General features: G+C 43.5%; 1 protein-coding gene across 4 annotated transcripts in view; it reads right to left on the bottom strand.

Annotated features, from left to right (window-relative positions):
- CPNE8 (copine 8) overlaps positions 14,985-19,438 on the bottom strand; it is a 94,920-nt gene continuing 90,466 nt past the window's right edge. For all 4 annotated transcript variants that reach the window (XM_021384639.1, XM_021384642.1, XM_021384640.1 and 1 more), the window contains exon 20: positions 14,985-16,939. In XM_021384639.1, coding sequence (XP_021240314.1) covers positions 16,751-16,939 — 189 coding nt within the window. In that variant the 3' untranslated portion in view covers positions 14,985-16,750. The remainder of the gene's footprint in view (positions 16,940-19,438) is intronic.

Below are 19,438 nucleotides of genomic sequence, written 5' to 3'. Positions count from 1 at the left end.
CTATAGGCAGAATACTTGGAGTTGGAGTAGGCCTGAAGGATAGACCAGACGGAGGTGTTGGTGTTTAGGGTAGCACCGGTCTGGAGCAGAGCTCTGAGCCACGTCACAGCGTCTGTACTGCTCTGCAGAGCCAACTCACTGCCATGTGAAAATTCCAGGTTATTTCCTCTGGTTGAAATACCCTGTACCAGGAGAGACTAGGCACAGACAGAAGTGAGGATGGCAGCAGTGCTTCAAGACACAAAGAGCAGCCACAGAGCAGGTTGCAGGTCACTGGCACAGCATCTCCATGTCTTTGATGCTGACACAACTTCTGGTTAACAGAAAATCTTTGAAGTGTTTAAACATAGGAGGGAGGAGACAAAGGCAAGGCCAAGTTTAAGAGCAGATGCTTCTCAGCCTCCATCAGCAAAAAAATCAAAGAGACGATTAAATAGATTATGCTAATTAAGAGAAGTAATATACAGAGGAGAACAAGACAGCATTTTCTTTGGGGGACATTAGCGGTTGCCCAGGTGACAAATAAAGTTTTCCCAGCTGATCTGTCCTGGCTAATGTCCATGCAGACATGTTGTAGAATAAATTAAGCAAAATAACTGGCTTGAGTTTGTATCTGCTCAGTTACCCCACACTCTCCCAGACTTTTCCTGTTTAAGCTCAGTCATTAAAAGAGCAGAAAATACACTTAGAAATTGAGAGGAAAACTAATGCTGTGTTCCCAGCCCTTGGAAACACAGGGCGCTGCCTTGCATTCAGCTTGTGCTGAACCTTGTCTCCACCAGGCGTGCATTCATAGATCATAGGACGAGAGGTAACAGCCTCAAGTTGCACCAGAAGAGGTTCAGGTCTGGTATTATGAAACATTTCTTCTCAGAAAGAGCGGTGATGCACTGGAACGGGCTGCACTAAGAAGTGGTGGAGTCACCATTCCTGGAGGTGTTCAAGAAATGTGTATGGATGTGGCACTGAGGGACGTGGTTCAGTGGACATGGTGGGGGTGAGTTGATGGTTGGACTAGGTGATCTTAGAGGTCTTTTCCAACCTTAATGATTTTATGATTCTACGCTGGAAATTTTTCTCTGCACCCCTCTGGCCAGGGCACCGGGGTGGCTGCTCTCAGATTCATCACTGTCCTGCATGATACATAGTTGTGCTGTCGCAGGCGTCCCGCAGTGCACTCAGTGCTGCAGTTACTGACATCTGCGCCAGGATGGCGACTGCGGGTGTCAGGAACATCTGTCACCACTTGTGCTTTTTGAAAACAGAATGGCAGGACCCGAAGCAGGGCAGGAATTGGAACCAGAGCTAGGAAATTAAGCAACACCATCAGGAGCAAGACAAAGATCTTGTTGGTGCATCCAAGTCTGTTTAGCACTTCTGGGTGACTGGAAATGCTGCAAGTAGACTGATACTGTGGAGACCTGTTTGTAGGGTTTAGCGTGTCTCTCCAGCTGGAAATCCCATGGCACTCCCCATAAACACATGCTACACCCTAAGGGCTTAATCAGCTGTGAGGAGCCTCCCTCGCCCCATCTGGAGGTCGTGTGGCTCAAAAAGTGCCTCACAGTGCTGCAACATGTGCTCAGCTCCAGCCTCTGCATGCGGCCCCAGCCCCGCGCCCTTGTGGAGAGACAAGCCTTCCCCTTAGGTCTCTGTTCTTCCTTGTGCATTCCTCCCAGATAGTGACAGGTTTTTGGCTGCTTAGATGAGACTTTCATTTATATATTAACATTCTCATTGGCCTGTTTGTTCAGTGCCCAAATGTTTCATCAGTGATTGTGCTTGAGGGTAGTCTGTATTTTTATTATCTACTTAATCACGTGAAATAAGGTGCTTTTCTCTTTCTTTCTCTTTCTCTTTTTCTTTTTTTAATTCTTATTATTCATTCCTAATTAAGAAGATGCCTAAACTTGTTGTGCGAGAGTAGCACAGCCTTGTACCTCCCAGGCAGGAGCAGGCAGTGCTGCCAGGGGAAATGTCTTGCACACAATCTTTCTTTCAGATCTGGTTATAAAAGATAAGTGGCGCTGACGTGACCAATGTGATAAATGTCAGCTGCTGACTTGCTGAACCTGAAATCGCACTTAATAGAACAGCTTATCACTGTTTTCTTTTATAGACAAATATATAAGCTATGTGCCACTAATGCACTGAGACTTCTTTGAGACTAGTATTGATTTCAGCAAAGCATTAGCACATTCAAAGAGAGAAATGTGAAATGTGAAAGATATAGTTAAATTGGAAATAAATATCCCCTTGAAGTGCTCCTTGGGCTTCCCCGGCCATCTGCTTCCCAGCTGAGGTGAGCTCTGCATTGCAGCAGGAGCACAGCCCTGGCCGGACATCAGGCACCACCAGAAAGATCTAATTTTACAGTGGTTTTCCCACTACTGCTTTTTGGTCAGCAACAGCTTATCAGTTTTCTCACTTTAATATTCTCTTCACAGCTTTCTGTGGCACTGTTATCCCTTTCGGGAACTGGTGCTGTGCTCTATTTCTTTCCCTGTCACTACACAGAATTAGACAGTAATTCCTCTGTAGCTCCTCGAAGGGAACCCCTTTGACCGCTCTCTTTGTGCTGTGCCCATTCTCGTGCCCCAGGGCATCCATCCCACATCCCTACCCCAGCACTCACCACTGCTTCTCTCCCACCATGCAGCCACCCAAAGCCCAGTGCTCCTGCAGCTGGTCCCACCTGACACATCGCTGCTGGCCATGGGGTCACCTTGAGCTCAGGGAGAAGTGACAGGAGTATTCAGGTCCCTTTGAGGTGTGGCTGTGTTTTTAAGTCCCTTCACTCTTCTTGAAGGGCAAGACAGGTGCTCATGTGCACAGACGTACTGGTGCATCTCCATCTCTTCTGCTTCTTCCACTAAAACCCATGAAACTCTGTGATAACCACCTTTTCTTGCACTTCATCCAACACTTGATTTGAGTCCTTTTCCTTGCAGATCTCCAAAGACTGCCTTGTTGTGGCCCTGGGCACCCTGCTCTGGATGCCCTTGTTTCGGCAGGATTTAGGCCAGAGGGATACAGAGGTCCCTGGCAGCCTCAGCCACTCTGCAATCCCATGAGAAGGGATTTTCATGAGCTTCACAGAACACTAACAGCACTGAAGCACCAAGTGTTTCTGTTGAATTTAACCCTAGAGACTTCCTCGGAGGGGCTCCTAGTAAGTCAGAGTCCTATGTGAAATTGCTTCTGGATCCTTCAGGGACATCCAGATATCACTGGAGGCTCCAGGAAGAGTGATATAGGGAGTGCATGATGCTTCCAAAATGCCTGGTGTCTCCTTGCTGCGGTGCACAGTTTTGAGGCCTCATCAGTTTAATCCCCTTTCCCTATCTCTTCTTCCCAGATTCAAAGTTCATGGCCATCACTGTTCCTGCATGCAAGAGCCTTGCAGAGCTTTGGGCAGCCCACAAATGCCCTCTGCTTCACTTCAGCACTCTGAAGAAACTTAATTCCAGGCCTGGGGCCCTCAGTACAAGAATAATGCACAGCTTTTGGAGCAGGTCCAGAGGAGGGCCACAAAGATGATCAGAGGGCTGCAGCACCTCTCCTATGAAGACTGTCTGAGGGAGTTTTAAATTGGAGCAGAGAAGGCTCCGGGGAGTCTTAATTGTGGTCTTCCAGTACTTGAAGGGAGCCTATAAGCAGGAAGGGGACTGACATTTTACATGGTCTAGTAGTGATAGGACAAGGGAGAATGCTTTTAAACTAATAGAGGGGAAATTTAGATCAGATATAAGGAATAAATTCTTTACTCAGATGGCAGTGAGGCCCTGGCACAGCTGCCCAGAGAAGCTGTGGGTGCCCCATCCCTGGAGGCCCCCAAGGCTGGGTTGGATAGGGCCCTGGGCAGCCTGAGCTGGTGGGGGGCAGCCAGCAGGGACTTCCAGGTGTGAGCCCATCAACAGCGCAGACACCTTCCCACAGTTGTCATTACTACAACCCCTCCTCAATTTCCCTGGGAGGGTAAATGCCAACCCTGGTGGTTTCTGAGTGCAGGTAAGTCTTACCTTTGGAATGTTACCCATTTCATTTTTCTGACCCTTGTGAAATTTGTCTTCCATCCTTTTGCATGGCACAGTGACGTGTTATTATTGCATCTCCTCCTGTTTTCTCTCACCAGAAGCTGGTGTGACTTTCCAAAGACCATCAAGGCTCTGACTCTGCTCTCATTCCATTCACAAAGTTACAGAACAGATGAGGCTGCAGGGCCCTCTGTGTCTCTCTGCCCGACCCCTGCCCCAGCGGGGACACCCAGAGCAGGGTGCCCAGGGCCATGGCCAGGCACCTTCTGGAGATCTCCAAGGAGGAGATCCACAGCCTCTGGGCAACCTGAAATTCAGGTTTTGCATGGGTTGAACTGAAGTTTTGTCAGCAGTTCTGCAGGTGTAACTCAGAAATAGAGCCATGTATGACTCACTCAGCGCTGCAGCTCATCACATCTCACCATTTGCTCTGCTGCAGGCTGCTGGCTCTCAGGAGGCAGTACTGCAGCTGGGGGTGCTGGCGGCTGCTCTCCATAGGGGTTTCGGCATGGAGACCATCTCGTGCCTTCTATGCCTCCTCATCACCTGGGCTGTCTGCACAGACCACCAGAGCACATCCTCTTTGCGGAGCCCACGTGCCCTTCAGGGTGGCTGTCCTGTCCCTATCAGGTAGAAATAATGGAGGGAACAAATGTTTTCCCTAAAATACCACTTCCATTTGTGGCTCTGGACAGAGAGGCTCCTGCTGGGAATGGCTTCTGGTACAGCTGGCTGCTGTGGGTAAGGAAGGCTACTGCTTCTTCTCGGAACAGATTGTCTGCAAGATGGACAGAATTTGTACGTACTGATACAATTGCTATTAAAAAAAGTACACATATAGAACAAGAGAGAAGGAGCTACTGAAGCAGCCCGTAGTGCCAGCTGCAGGCAGTGAGGGTGCCTTTGGTCCACTCTTTTCTCCGAAGTGCTGGGGTTCCATTGTGGGCAGGGAGAAGCCTGTGCTGGAGCCACAGAGCTGTGGTTCTGCTACTGCACAGAGCATCGCACCATGTTTGATTCGGACAAGGATTTTGCCCCTTTCAGCACGGGATAATACCACGTGGATGTCCCAGACCTTGTTAAAGATCCCTCACCAACTGTCAGAGGAGGAGACACAAATAACACAGCCAGCATCTGGTGGTTACAGCAAACACCATGAGAAGACAAACCCACATGAGGATCACCATGAAGAACAGTATGTGGGCATCAGTGCACCAAGGGGTGACTGTCACAGCAATGTCCCCATCTGTGCATGGCCTCTGTGTGGTGTCAGCCACTCTGGTCCTGGCTGTGGGAGGAGGTGCCAGTTGATGGGAACCACTGCAGGAGGAGGAAAGGGAGCAGAGGACATGGCCACCAAGGTGTGACGGAGCTCTGAGCCTCTGCTGAAGCTTTGGTTTGAGTCTAAAACAGCACACAAGCTTAAAAGGAGCAGATAGTATTCAAAGCGTGCAGAGCTGTTTCCCTTCTCCACTCCTGTAGGGTCAGGGAAATTGTTGCAGCATTGCTTCCATCCATGCTCTAATGATGGCCATGAAAACATGAGATGGCCACTGAAAACAGTGGAGATGTCTGGAGATTCCTCCATTTGTCACAGGGTGCTTTCTATAATGAGACAGATGGAGGATGGGATCATTCAGCTTTCTTTACAGCACTCACAATTTGGATATTCCACAGTACAGAGAGGGAAGAGAACAGCAACTGGAGTGGCTCAAAAGCTTCTCAGACCCAGTGGGTGACACCATGACACTAGGCAGGCCCTTCCTTGTCCGGACACATCAGAAATACAGCTCTGCGATCATATCTTGTGATTAAACCTTTTCATTTGTCCCCAGCCTGTCTCATGGGGCACAGCATTTCCACGTATGCTGAAAGCTGTGAAGGACTGGGCGGCCAGCAGCCACTGAACTTCACAGCATCTCGCACCACCTATGCCAGGCACAGAGCTGTGTCTCTGCTTGGAAGTACCCATCTTGCTTTCAGTGCTGCATTCAGGCTTGGAAATGTTACCCACACACTGAGAGCACAGGGCTGGACGCACTGCTTTCCTATTTCACAGGTGTGTTTACCTGCAACTCTCACTGTAAAAGCAGAGAAAATACCTTCTGCACTGCATCAACCGGTGTGTTCTCATTTAGCTCTTTTGCAAATACAGCATCATTGGTGGAGCAGAGCCCAAGGACAACTCTGCCTTCTTGTCTTTTCCTCCAGAATCTACATTCATCTTGTATTCATCTGCTGTCACCTTCCCTCTAACACACATGCTTTTAAAGCTTCCTCAAAAATGTCTCTGTGTACGCTGCACTCCTGTGCCTTTTTCCTCTGCCTTCCCTTTCTCCAGTGGTTATTTCTATTTCTGTAGCAACTGGAGAACTTCAGCAAGCCGTGGAACACAGCAGGAGACTTGTTTAGGCCTACCAGCAAGCACAGGCAGAGGAAGAAGCATTCTTTCCTGCACTGAGATGTCCTGGGATGGGGAGGCGGCTGTTGGGCACTTCCTCTCTGATAAAAAATGACAAATCCTTTAGTTCACCATTTTCTTCAGCAGGTTTTCCAGCTGCAGTTTCCACCCTTCTCACCCTGTCAGCCTCAGGGCCATGCACCAGACACCTGCTCATCTCCACTCCCACCAAGCCACCTTTTGTGCTTCTGCTGGGGAGCATTGAGCTCATGGCCATTGCCCCTAGCAATGCCAGGGCAAATAGTGTCTTGGCGTCATAGGATGCCAGTTCTGGTGCCTTAGATGCAATAGGAGCCCTGCTTTTCCTCTTGCTCCATCTCCTCCATTTACAAAGCGAGATGAACTCCTTATTCTCCACTAATCACAGCCAGTCGCTTCCATTCCCAATAAAAAAGAAAACCACGAGTGTCGTATTTAGCGATGGCACATGTTTGCTTGTTGTGGTGGGTATTTACTCCTTGCTTCCCAAAATCTTTCTTGATTCACTGATGTCCCCCCTACTTCAGAACAGCACATTTCCATGAGGAGTGGTCCTAAATAGTCAGCTATCACCTTGCTGCTGTGATACTCATGTGAACATCCTCAGATCTGATCACTGTCCTTCCCAAAGCAGAGCCATACCAGTGCAGGATGCCGGTGCATGTACTGCGGGGCAAATGCTGCTCTCCACACACCGAGCTGTGAAATGAGGGAAAGTGGCATTTGTGGCATCAAATGGGCATTTGGCCCCAGTATGGATAAGCACCAACACGGAGCTGTGGGGGGCAGGAGCTCTGAGATGGACTGTGCAGGAAAGGGAGGGAGAAGGAAGGGCGGTGAGGCCCTGGCACAGCTTCCCAGAGAAGTCGTGGGTGCCCCATCCCTGGAGGTGCTCAAGGCCGGGTTGGGTGGGGCCCTGGGCAGCCTGAGCTGATGGAGGGCAGCCAGCCCACACCAGGGGGTTGGAATGAGTGGGATTTAAAGTTCCTCCAACCCAAACTGTTGTATGATTTTATGAATCTATATGCCAGCATCTGCCCCCTGAGTACGGCAACACTTTAAATATCTTTCTGTTCCTATTTCCATTTAAAAGGTTTAAAATACAGCACCATTTCAGCTTGTTTTGCCTTTGTTAAAAAGAGCTTTTGGAAGCCTGGTACTTCCTTGGAATGACAGATAATGGACATGTCTATTGATAACAGCACAGTGTGTGCATCAACAAGCGTTTTAAATCCCTCTGTACTGTTAAATATCTAACAGTGCCAGAAGGAACTTTGCTAATTCTGTGGGTGTGTGGAAAATGTGTCTCTCTGTTCTTGTTAATTCTTCCAGGGCAGAGGGAAATGTTGCCACGCAGCTGACAGCCTCTCTCAGGTAATGAAATGCTGCGATTCAGTGGTTTTCCTCACTCTCAAAGGCATCACCTTCTTCCCATTTGTATTCCACCAAGAGGCTTAGCAAGATGAGGAAAATAACTTCAGAAGCAATTGCAGCATGCCTGCAATTCACTTCTGGGTTTTATTTTTTTTTTTAAGGCTTTATCTGCTGCAACACCTATTCTTATGCTGAAGGGAATTCAGTGAGGGGTAAATAGTTAATTTCATTAGAAGGTGTGATTTCTCCATAGGGTGAATTCTACTGAGTAAAATGCTAAAAAAATTGAATTCTATTCTAAGCTTCGTGAAGGGCTACCAAAGTGACATTTGCAAAGGAGGCTTGTATGGATCTAACTTACAGAAAAATGACACATTTTGAGGAAGTCTAGAGAGCAGAAAATGAGGATGAATCAGTTTTAAAGCCAGTGGGGTTTCTTTTGTCAAATACTTGTCACGGTTGCAACAAAAGAATGTCTGCAACTCTAGCCAGAGGAGCAAACCATTAGCTCCAAAGGAGGTTAGTGGGAGAGAGCGTTATTCACCAGTCACTTCCATCGTAAAATGATTTTCCCTCCACATGCAGAAGGCATTTATCTCTGAAGCTTTACATGACAAACATGCAAAGCACAGATTTAAGGGCATCTGATAATGTTAGTCCAATTACAGCTCTGTTGCAGCACCTCTTAAAGGGTGCTGCAGTTCTTTTATCAGGGAGCTAATCCTCTATCGTGAGTGAGTGAATTAGAGATATGAGGAAAATGCCATTTGTTGGTACTGAAGGAACGGTGTTTCAGTGTCACCTGGTGTTATGAATCCTGCGGAACTAACATCACCTCCTATGTCCTTTCTGTAAATGAATCACAGGAAATATTTCTGTTGATTTTTCCCCACCAGCCCACATGCTTATACTATGAGTTCTGGCTCACAAGCTGTTACACATCAGTCACTACAACACACGCAATGTTCTCTTGTTAATGACAGGTAACCATAGCTGGCTGAGCACATCAGGAAGATTGACTGTAGCTATTTATCTGGGGAATTGAGGCCCTCAGACAGCAAGATCTGAAGTAGACAGAGATCTCGGCGCCCAGTTCATGACATGGTGACCTGGTGTTCCAGGGCTGCCAGCATCATGCTGGAGGCCACGCTGGACACAGCTTCTACTCATTCCATTCCTTGGAGCTCATTCCTGAGGCTCTTTGCTCTCCTCTGAAAATCAGGAGGCCTCAGGAGCAGGGGAGGGGCTGCAAGGCCTTTGGAGGGCCCCTCACTGCCTCCTCTCTCCCAGCCCCGCAGATACCCTGTGGGACCAGCAGCCACAGAAGAGGCCTGCACACAGCCCCAGGGCTGAGGCCTTTTCCACCACAGAGCACCCTGATGGCTGTGCTCCCCATGCGCCTCTAGGAGCAAGGATGGCTGTGGAGATGGGCAGTAGAAACAGCTCATCTGACAGAAAGGCTGATTTCTCTGTTAGGCAGAAGAGGTGAGTTGTTCCCCTCCATATCTGCCTGCCACCAGGAGTCAGCTCTGGCTGGAACACCGGGGGATTCAACCCCCATGTGCTGCAGGCAGTAACACGATGTTGGCTCTCTCCTAAGCTCATTAAGTTTCCCACTAAAACACACCAGAATTACTGCTGTTTTAGCATCTCTTTGCAGTTCTTAGATCTGCACACAGAGCCTTCCACTTCAATATCCTTTGATACCAGCTCACCTGGCACTTCCCTTGGCATTCACCATCACCTTGAGAAGAACTTTGCTCTCCTCTTAGCCTTGGTCACAAACAAGGAGCTGGCAATCTCACCTGTCTATATAATGGAAATATCCACACCAGCCCATTTGAATTCATCTCTCTGAAGATGGATGACAGATACACCTACAAGCACAAGCATTTCAGACTCTCACTAGAAATCTCACTAGAGCCCTCCATGGCTCTCCTAGTGCCTTCCTACCACCTAACCAAGCCACCCCAGCATTGCTGCTCCAAGGTCCCATCTTCCCTTTTCCATGACCACACCACACTGGCTGCCCAAGTACTTTGTGGTAGATGACATTTTCTCCTGTTGCTCTTTTCCAGTTGGAAAGACTGATTTAGCAAAGGAAATCATCATTAGCCCCAAAGTGCATCTCATATCTCTCACTCCAGAACCTCTGTCTCCTCTCTGCATGTAATATTCTTTATTTTCTCTTAATTAGGTTGCCTGCATTTACAGGACTAATGAGCAGGACTTCAGGAGGATATTTAACTATTTAATGCACTATCATCTTGCTTAGAGGGAGGCCAGCCCTAGTGGCTGCCTAACCTGTTCAGAACAATTTCTAAATCACAGATTATGCAATTTTCCTGAGATACATTAGAAGGTGCTCTCCAGTTAGGAAATTTTGTCTGTCATCCCATATAAGCCTTTCTTGCTGCCAAAAACGATAGCTTCATCTGTCATCTCTGACCTTTGAGAATAGCTCATTGCAGCACCCCTTTGCACAAGCACATGCATTTATCATGGTCCCTCTGATCTTTTGCATACGAAACATACCCAAGTGCTTTAAGTTTTTTCCTCCATGACTGAATACCTCCTGTTCTTGTTCTCTTCTGGACTCTTTCAGAATGATGTGGTCCAGACACAGCACCAGGCTAAGGCTCAGCACTGCTTGGCACAGAGCAATGACCACCTCCCTTCTCTCACAAACTACCACTGTTAACACCATTCAGAGTGATCTTTGCTTTTTGTGTAACAGTATCACAATTTGATTCATATTCAGTTCAGAGTACAACTGGAATCTGCAGATTATTAACTCCAGAACTGCTGTTTATCCAGGTATTTTTTGTTTTCATCCCACTCGTGCTTATTTATTCCCCTCTTGAATGCAGTGCTTCCTACTTTTTTTTCACAGCAGTTTATCTCACTGGTTCCTGACCTTCCCTCCCACTTATCTAAAACATTCTTGAATTCTAACTAGGCCTCCCAGCCTGTAACCCTGGTGAGCTGACACATTCATTGGTTTTATAAATGTAGCCTCTAATCCCTGTTAATAGTATTAATGACAATATTTACCAGCAATAGACATGAGAGACTCCTGCAGAACTCCCCTTTGTTCCTCCAGGTTTGACAATCTATTGGTATTTTCCATTCCTCTTGCTCACAGAAAGTGATCAGACAAGGCAGTACGCTCACTTCTGTATTTTGGGGAGCTTTCTGCCAATGAAGTATTTAATGACACATTAAGGGAATTATTTACTCCATTCCATTCTGCAGAGAAGTTCCCCAGCCTACAGAATTTCTGTGCTCACAGAAAGCCACCGATCGGCTTCCCAGCAGCTTCCCTCTTCCTGATGATTGCATCCCCATGGCACACTCAGCTGAAGACAGCCTTCATTGCTAATCACTTTGCACATGCAGTCAATTGCTTTGATTTCATGATCAGCCCAAAGAACATCGAACCACATAAGAGCCTATGGCAAGGGCATGTCCATGTCCACCCCGTTATTATGACAATCATGTTCTTCTTCAGGCTGGGTGGGATTTTGCTCCCTGGGGAATGGACCAGCTCAGAAGCGATGAAATCACTCAGCACATGGCCACAGCAAGGAGTGGCTTCAGAGGGCTGTTGTGACACTTGCACAGCACAAGGCAGTGGCACCTTGTGGCACATGGAGGCAGGTATCTCACACCATTCCTATCTCACAGAATTCCGTGGCACGGGGTGATGGATACAAAAGCTCAGTTGACTCAATGCCTTTATTTGCAAAACAAATTCACCAAATAAGAATCCGAACGATGATTTAATACTGTCTAGTGTTTAGCAGTAAATGCACGCTCAGAAATACAGTACTTTATGCCCTCTGTTTAGAAATCCATCCTGAAAATAGCAGTCATCTGCAATCAGCTAAGGGAAGACACACACTAATAGCAATGAGCATCAACACACTGGCTTGAAATTAAACCTGAAATCATGCCATACCAAGTTAGAGGCAGAGAAACAATAATCTGTTACGGAGTGATGAAGAGAATTTGTACTAATGCTGTAAAGCGCTGTGAAAGAAAGTAAGAGCACATTTGATGTGAAAAACTGAGCAGTACAAAGCAACAGCCTAATGCTCTACATGGTCGTGGTCAGCCTTCCTGAAAATATTTCTGCCATGCTAATACCCATCTGCTCTCCACATCAGTAGGGCAAGTTTTGATGTCACGCTGACCCCTGCTGTGGAAGCTCACTGTGATCTCAGAGGAGTTAGAGCCAGGCTCTGGCAGAGAGGCCAGCCCGGCGCAGTGGTACAGGACATGCCTTTGGCCAGTTTCTATCAGCTGTCCTGCTGCTGTCCACTCCCAGCTCCTGGAGCACACCCAGCCCCCCACTGCACAAGAACTTGGAACGCTTCTTCTCTTACTGTAAGCACTGCTCTGCAAGAACTAAAACATCTCTGTGTTACCAACATCATTTTCATCCTCAATCCAAGCATGGCACCATACCAGCCACTATGAAGAAAATTATCACAGCTGAAACCAGGACGAACCTCTGTTTTGTTGTTGTTGATGATATTCCCCAGAATTGTTGCACAGCCACGAAATACCGCAATTAGACAGATTTTTGTTGCTTAAGCACTCTCACCTATCTTCACTCATTTAATTTGCTCTTTTATAGCTATTTTTTCTAACCCATAAAATTTAAGTTTTAAACTCATATTTGAAAACGTTTGAACTATCTACAGTGAATACAACCTGCTAATTCAATAAAAACTTTCCATAAATTGCACCATCAATGGCAGTCACCAAATAGCACCAAAAGCAAGACAGGCCCCTGAGGTCCCTGTGGAACGCCAACGGATACACTTTTCCTGTTTGACAATGAAAGAGTACTAGCATTTCTCTGAACAAAGTCTAACCAATTTGGGATTACATAACACTTCAAACGAAGCTGTCACCTCCTGCTTTGCCTTTAAAATGTCAACTTAAAGATTTAATAAAGTGACACGGTGGCTGTTTCTCTCCCTTATCCTAAAGCTCATTATATTGCTCTTCCAAAAAAATAGGCATTTTCATTGGTAGCCGTAAGCCTAGGTTTAGGTAATAATTACCATTATTTGGAATTGGCCGTATAATTATTATACTTCTTCTATGATGACTGAAGGAAAAAGACATTGAGCGTTTCAGCTTTCTTGAGACTTACTTTTTTTTTTTCACTTGTCTGTGCGTATCTTTCACATTTATCCCTAGCAACAAGTACTCCTTTTTTATTCTTTTTGACATTTCTGTTTAAAACTTCTGATACAGTCGTAATAACCTCTTACTATGCTCCCTGCTTTCCTGCTGCACTGGCATAATTTGTCATTTTGTGTCCTTTTATTACTTCTCAAAGAGGACAATCATGTATCATCCTGATTGTTTCAATCATTTTTTAAAAAGTATTCCGGAGTGAATTTAATCTGACCCTATTTAGCTTTGAATCTCCATCTTTTCAAAATGCATCTTCTCAGATGATACCTGTTCTTCTGAATTGTTTCTCTTTCAAGTATTTCTCGGGGGTCTACACTTGACGAACCTTTTTGTGTACAGAGTTAAAGCTGGTTTGAAGTCCACGTGAATTCTGTTGTACAGGCTGCCACCTTTCCCTACAATTACAACATTCTGTTTTTGTAACTAAAATCAAACTAATTTCTCCTTCCAGACTAGCAAACAATTCCAGACTAATCTGAACCAAACATAAAAGCCACTCTCAAATTCTGTTCTCCATGAAGCAGCGTTCTTCCTAATTGGAAGAACACTGGTACAGTTTGCACTCTGCCACAGCACTTCCTGCACTGATGACAAGGAAAACATCTGTTCAAAGACAGATACCAAAGGAAGCGCGCTTTCCTCAGGGAGCTTCCCTTTCAGGGCAACTCGTTTTGTCACCTGTCATATTTTACCTTTATGAAATATAAAACCTCTCTGCTACTTCACAGTCGTAGTATTACCGAGCTTTGGTAGCACGCTTGTGATTTCATGTGTCAGCATTTCACTATTCTTGCAGTTCCCACACACACCACTTGGTTTGCCGCTCAAGGTCTAAAACTCCTCTCTCATTTAAACGTTTCTCTTTGATCTCACAAAGCTTCCTATTTGATGCAGCACATACCCACCATTAGCATTAGCATCCTGAATGCTCTGTGTTGTTTTGCTTCAGTCTTTGCGACAGAGGCATTACGTATCTTTTTCTAGGCCTTTAATAGCCACGTTCTTATATACAGAACAAGAGGAGAATTATGAAATGCATGGAATACAAAGTGGTAAAACACAACAGCCCAGCCTGGGCAGCATTACCTCAAATTGGCAAGAGCCTCTGTGCTCTGCTGTCCATCCGACAGCTGCTCCTCTGTTACAGCCAGTGGGAGAGCGCCATGCGACTGGTATTCCAGAGAAATGAAAATTATGACCAGTAACTCTCAACTTTACTATGGGCATGACTGAGCTCACCTTGTGAGCCTACGTAATGGTCTTATACACACTGCAGAATTAAGACGTCAAACAAACAGGCAATGTCACCAGTCAGGAAAGTCTCCTTTTCCCACCAGAATATGGAGGCCACCAACTACATCTTTTTCCTTCCATGACTCAACTTAGGTTTACACTCCGATACCAAACAGAAGGAAAAGCAGTGTAGAATACATCAGCTTGGTACTCGGGCTGGATAGAAAAAATAATTCTGATCAATCACTAAATTATTAATTAAACTGATTAAATCATACCTATCCTTGCAAGTTCCTTCACTTGTTACAAGTAACAATTAGTTACAAGACCAATCTTCACATTAATAAAAGCTGCTGATTAAATGACAGCTAATGAACTTACTCTTCATTTTTTTGTCTAACTCGGTCTGAAATAAAGAAATAGTAGATAAAACACCTGATCGATATCTAAGTACTAGATAAACAGTGAAGAAATAACAAGTTGGAAGAACTGGAATGCAAGTAAAAGAAGTTGGTCATTCTGGCTTTAGAACGAAAAACGGCTTAATAGACGGGCTGCTGTGAACAAATAAAACGGTAGAATGAAGGAACTGAAGTGCGGCATCAATTCAGCTATTTCTAAAATGCCAACAGTGCAAGTATGAAAAATAAATGCAGAGGACGGAAGGAGACCACCACCACCATTCGGCAGATTTAAACTGATTCTTTATGATGCACTTTCATCAAAATTTGTCAGGTATCAAATTTCATCCATGCAACATCAATCCACTAAAAAAACACATGTTTTAGTGAGAAAATTAAAGTCCATATTTATGTAAAAACTGTTTTCAAATAAAAATAAAACAATATTTATTTTTTAACAAAAAACACTTTTTAGTATTTTTTACATTTATTTTTTACTAACAGATAATTATCTGGAAAAAAAGGAACTTCCTGCATGAGACTGAAGGAATTTAAATATATTTAAAAATGGAAGATTCTGCATTTACATAGTTGTATGCCATTAATATTGAAGATACATTTCCTGGAAAAAAACTTTTCATGCTTAAAAAACGCACCGTAGTTTCATACTGTACATTACCACATACAGTAGTAAGAAACAGAAGTAGTAAACAGGTTATATGCAGAGAAAAAAAGTTACATTACAAGACAGTTACAACTGTGACACACACAAAATTAAAAATGTTCAATTTTAACAGTATTTGAAGGCAACTCACAATCATTTCAGAAGTTCTGTGAAATTTAAGGCCATTAGTTCTAAATAAAATATATCTGACACAAACTCACAAAACTGTGTATTTTGTAAAAACTGTACATGCAAAATCATTTCATAATTATATATGAACAGGCATATAATAAAATTTTTGGGTAGTTCAGTACACAAAACTGTGCACAAAGCAACATGGTTGTGCAATTTTTAAACCAGTTAATTAACATTATCATTCATGCATCCTGAATGGAAATGTGATTAAATGACAATATAAACCCAAATATTAAGAGCCAGCATCCCTTTGAATGGGCAATCTAGACAAAATGTTGTAATTTTAAATTAAGTTTAAAATGATCCATTATAAAACATCTGCTGTAATCACTCCAAAAGACTTTTCTGATGCAAAATTTCCAGCGCTTTAAGGAATGCATGATAAGATTTAATGAGCTCAGTGAGTCAACTCTAATACTCAAAGTTCTGATTTGAGGTAATTTTCTTTAATTACTTATAGCAAGTAACTCTTCTAATTTGCTTCAGTAGCTAGTTTAAAAAACTGTAAACTCAGATAAACTTAGAAACTGGAGAATCTCTGAAAAAATACACGTTCCTCCCCCTTGAAATTTGGACCTAGTCAGAAGTCATATGTAATTATGACGTTCACATTTTAGGAGCTTATTCTCAGACCGTAAAACGGACAGATTACTGAGAACCAACTGAAGCAATTCAGGTACTGGAAAACACACCTACTTGTCCTTTTCTTAGCTTTCATCTGTATTTGTCTGGACAAACCTTCAAAGAGATATTGCTTCTCTTGTGATCTCGTGACGAACTATTGCAAGCTAGAAGATGTGTGAATCAATATTCCAAATTTTTATTCTTAAGAATAGTTATAAAAGTACTGAAATTTAAAAATAGTAACATGTAAACATTGATACAGAGGAGTAGCATTCCTATACATTTATGTACACACAGTATTCAGAGAGGACATATCTTCTGAGTTGAAATCCTGACTTGTGCTTTCCTCCCCAATAAAGAGATCAAAAAAAGTAGGGCTTTTGTCAAAAGAAAAAAAAAAAAGACTCAGAACATCAACTTTTTGATCCTAGCTTTTAAAAGCTTTTCAGTTGCTCATGCAACCACATGAAGAATTTTGGTATGCAAAGAGAATTTTTCTAGCTCCAAAAAGCTACTGCTGCATCCAGAGACTTTTGACTTGCACTAAATGCTGAGCACTTTGGAGCGCTCATATCTGAGTCTGTAACACATGAATAGGAGGTGTATAGGGTGGTGGTGCAGGTGATGGCTTTATTCCTCTGACTCTCATGTAGGACAGAAACTGGTCTGGAATCTCAGCCAAAACATCCTTAGCAAGTCTCGCCATGCTTAACACATGGTTTCCACTTCTGTCAATGTAATCCCGGAATGGCACAAACTACAAAAGAAAAGACACGTTCACACAGGTCATGATGTAGACACAAAATACATCTTAAAATATAAAAACGAGAAAGTTCTATCTAGGTAGTAAAGGCATATTAATATACTACCCTACACACTTTATATTATATTATATATATTTTATATACATACACATATCTAAAAGAAAAATCCATTTTCTAATAGAAACATATTCTCAAACCATGGTTGGCTCAGGTTACCAGCTATGTGCTTTATTGACATACCTGGAATACCTCTCAACCTCTTCCATACAAAGCTATTTTTGGCTTACATGTCTTATTCATGGGCCTCACCTACCAGAATTTGTAGGGAGAATGTTTGCTATCTGAAGTGAACAAAACAGAAAGGATGACTTTATAATCTTGGTCATTTTTCATTATACTTAGTAGGGTAATATTTTTTTACCTAATACCATATTTTTTACCTAATACCAACAAACGTATCAGGACCCTAAGCAAAAAAAGATTGGATTTCAAAAAAGAACCCCGACCTGCAAGACCCAAAAAGGCAGCTACCAGCTCTGCCTTGGAATTCACAATAATAAGATGCTTGTGCTGCTGGTAAGGAAAAAAGAAACAATCTAGGCTCCTTGATTTTTCTTCACAACAGACAGCATGCAGAGATGCGGTGGGTTAAGTTACGTTAATAGGCTGTGCCAAAAGGAAGGTTTATTAGGAATTCTGTTTCTTGCTCGGATTTTGGAGCCTATCGCAGGACTGCAGCTGGGTGACTTTTCAAAACTGGGATTCAATGTCCAAAATTACATCTGGTACTGATATACTAGACTATGCTTGAATACAAATCCTAATGGTGCCTTTTTCCTCAAGGGAAACTGAGAAAACTTGATTGGAGAATTTTCTCACTTAATACTCCTCAATAAAACCAGAAGTGATTGAGAAGCCAAACCCTGGGATCTCTAAGCTCTTGGTTGAACACTAAAATAAGCAGACTCTTTTCCCCATTATCCCAGCCTGAAACATTCTGTCTTCTTGGATGCACATCAACCATGGCTTTCTATTAATTTTTGTTTTTCTAAAAAGCACTAAAGCTTTCAAGATTAGGGGACCACTGAATTACAGTGGGAGTTCAGCTTACATTGCATTCCTGAGACTCTGACAGTTTTCCAGGAAAGAAAGAAATAAAAGAAATCTACTTAATGTATTAAAGAAATAAAGGAACTCTTGGAAAAAAAATGATGAAGACAACATTTTATCAATAAAGAACTTAATTATTTTTTCATCAGTTTTGAAAAGCAATTCTCACCCTGGACTTATGAAACTAGATGTTTTTTCCTACCATTCTGCTATGGTGGTGTTTTTTTGTTTGTTTTTGGGGTTTTTTTTGCAATCAACTTCTGTATTTTCAGTGGAGCCAATATTAAAAAAACGCTCAAAAGAAGCAGCATATGGAAAACATAGCTTGCTCATCAAAAGGAAAATAACTGAAAAATAGAAATTGTTCTGAGCGCATAGTATCGCTATAGATTACGTAGGGATTCAACTCAGTTGACTCTTTGCCTAACTCCACAGATGATGGAGTTCTCAAATTGACAGCTTCAACCCTACGTATCTGCAATGTGCTGAGCTAAATTGAAACGCATAACCAAATTAAGCATAAACAGCAACTTGTTAGAGCACTTCCCCAGGAAGCAGTGTATCTGCAGTTCCTTTGAAGATGATGTCAAAGTCACAGAACCACTGAGGCTGGAAGTGACTTGAGATTGTTTAGTCCATCCCAGCTGCTCAAGCAGGGCCAGCTAGAGCAGACTGTCATCATCATGAGACTACAAGAGCAAGCAGTAAGGCCATGCAACTATACAGGTGGGAGAACAAGGGGCAAAAAGGAAACTGATTTAGGGTACTAAGCCAGGAAGCAAAACATCTGCAGTTCCATAATTAGCTGTAATAGCCACTTCTACATTTATTCAGTGACTTTTCAATATAAGAAACAAGCAGATTTGACATTTTCTAGTATTTTCAAGATGTGACATTTTCTAGTACTGACTCCTTTCTTTCTCTCTCTCTCTCACACACACACACAAAAAAACCATCACTAGTTTTCAGAAGTCAGTAAGCTACTGCTCAGTTTCAACAGCTTGCTCCTTCTTAAACTCCATCAATTTATTGGCAAGAATAAATCTCACTGTCCCCAAAAGCATGAAGTTAGAAGAGTAACAAACAAATGGAAAAACCTCTGTAGCCTGTAGGCTTACACACTGAGCTGTGAAGGGATAAGCTCAGCGTTTTCATTTCCTAATGCAATGGCAGTCTTATGTAAAAAAGCATATGCAATCTGGGTTAAGAACCAGAAAGTATTCCATTTCAAGAGATCACCTTACTTACAGACATGAAAACTCAGACCACAATTTCTGCAGCAAAGGGAGGTTATTTCAACACTGCAGTTACGCAATACGGATGGCCTAAATTAGTTCTCCCTCCCCTCTCCTTATGGGATATAGGTATCAGAAGAGTTTAAG

The sequence above is a fragment of the Numida meleagris genome, chromosome 1 (genome assembly GCF_002078875.1).
Source record: "Numida meleagris isolate 19003 breed g44 Domestic line chromosome 1, NumMel1.0, whole genome shotgun sequence".
Classification (NCBI taxonomy): domain Eukaryota; kingdom Metazoa; phylum Chordata; class Aves; order Galliformes; family Numididae; genus Numida; species Numida meleagris.
This window is presented reverse-complemented; position numbering and strand designations above follow the sequence as displayed.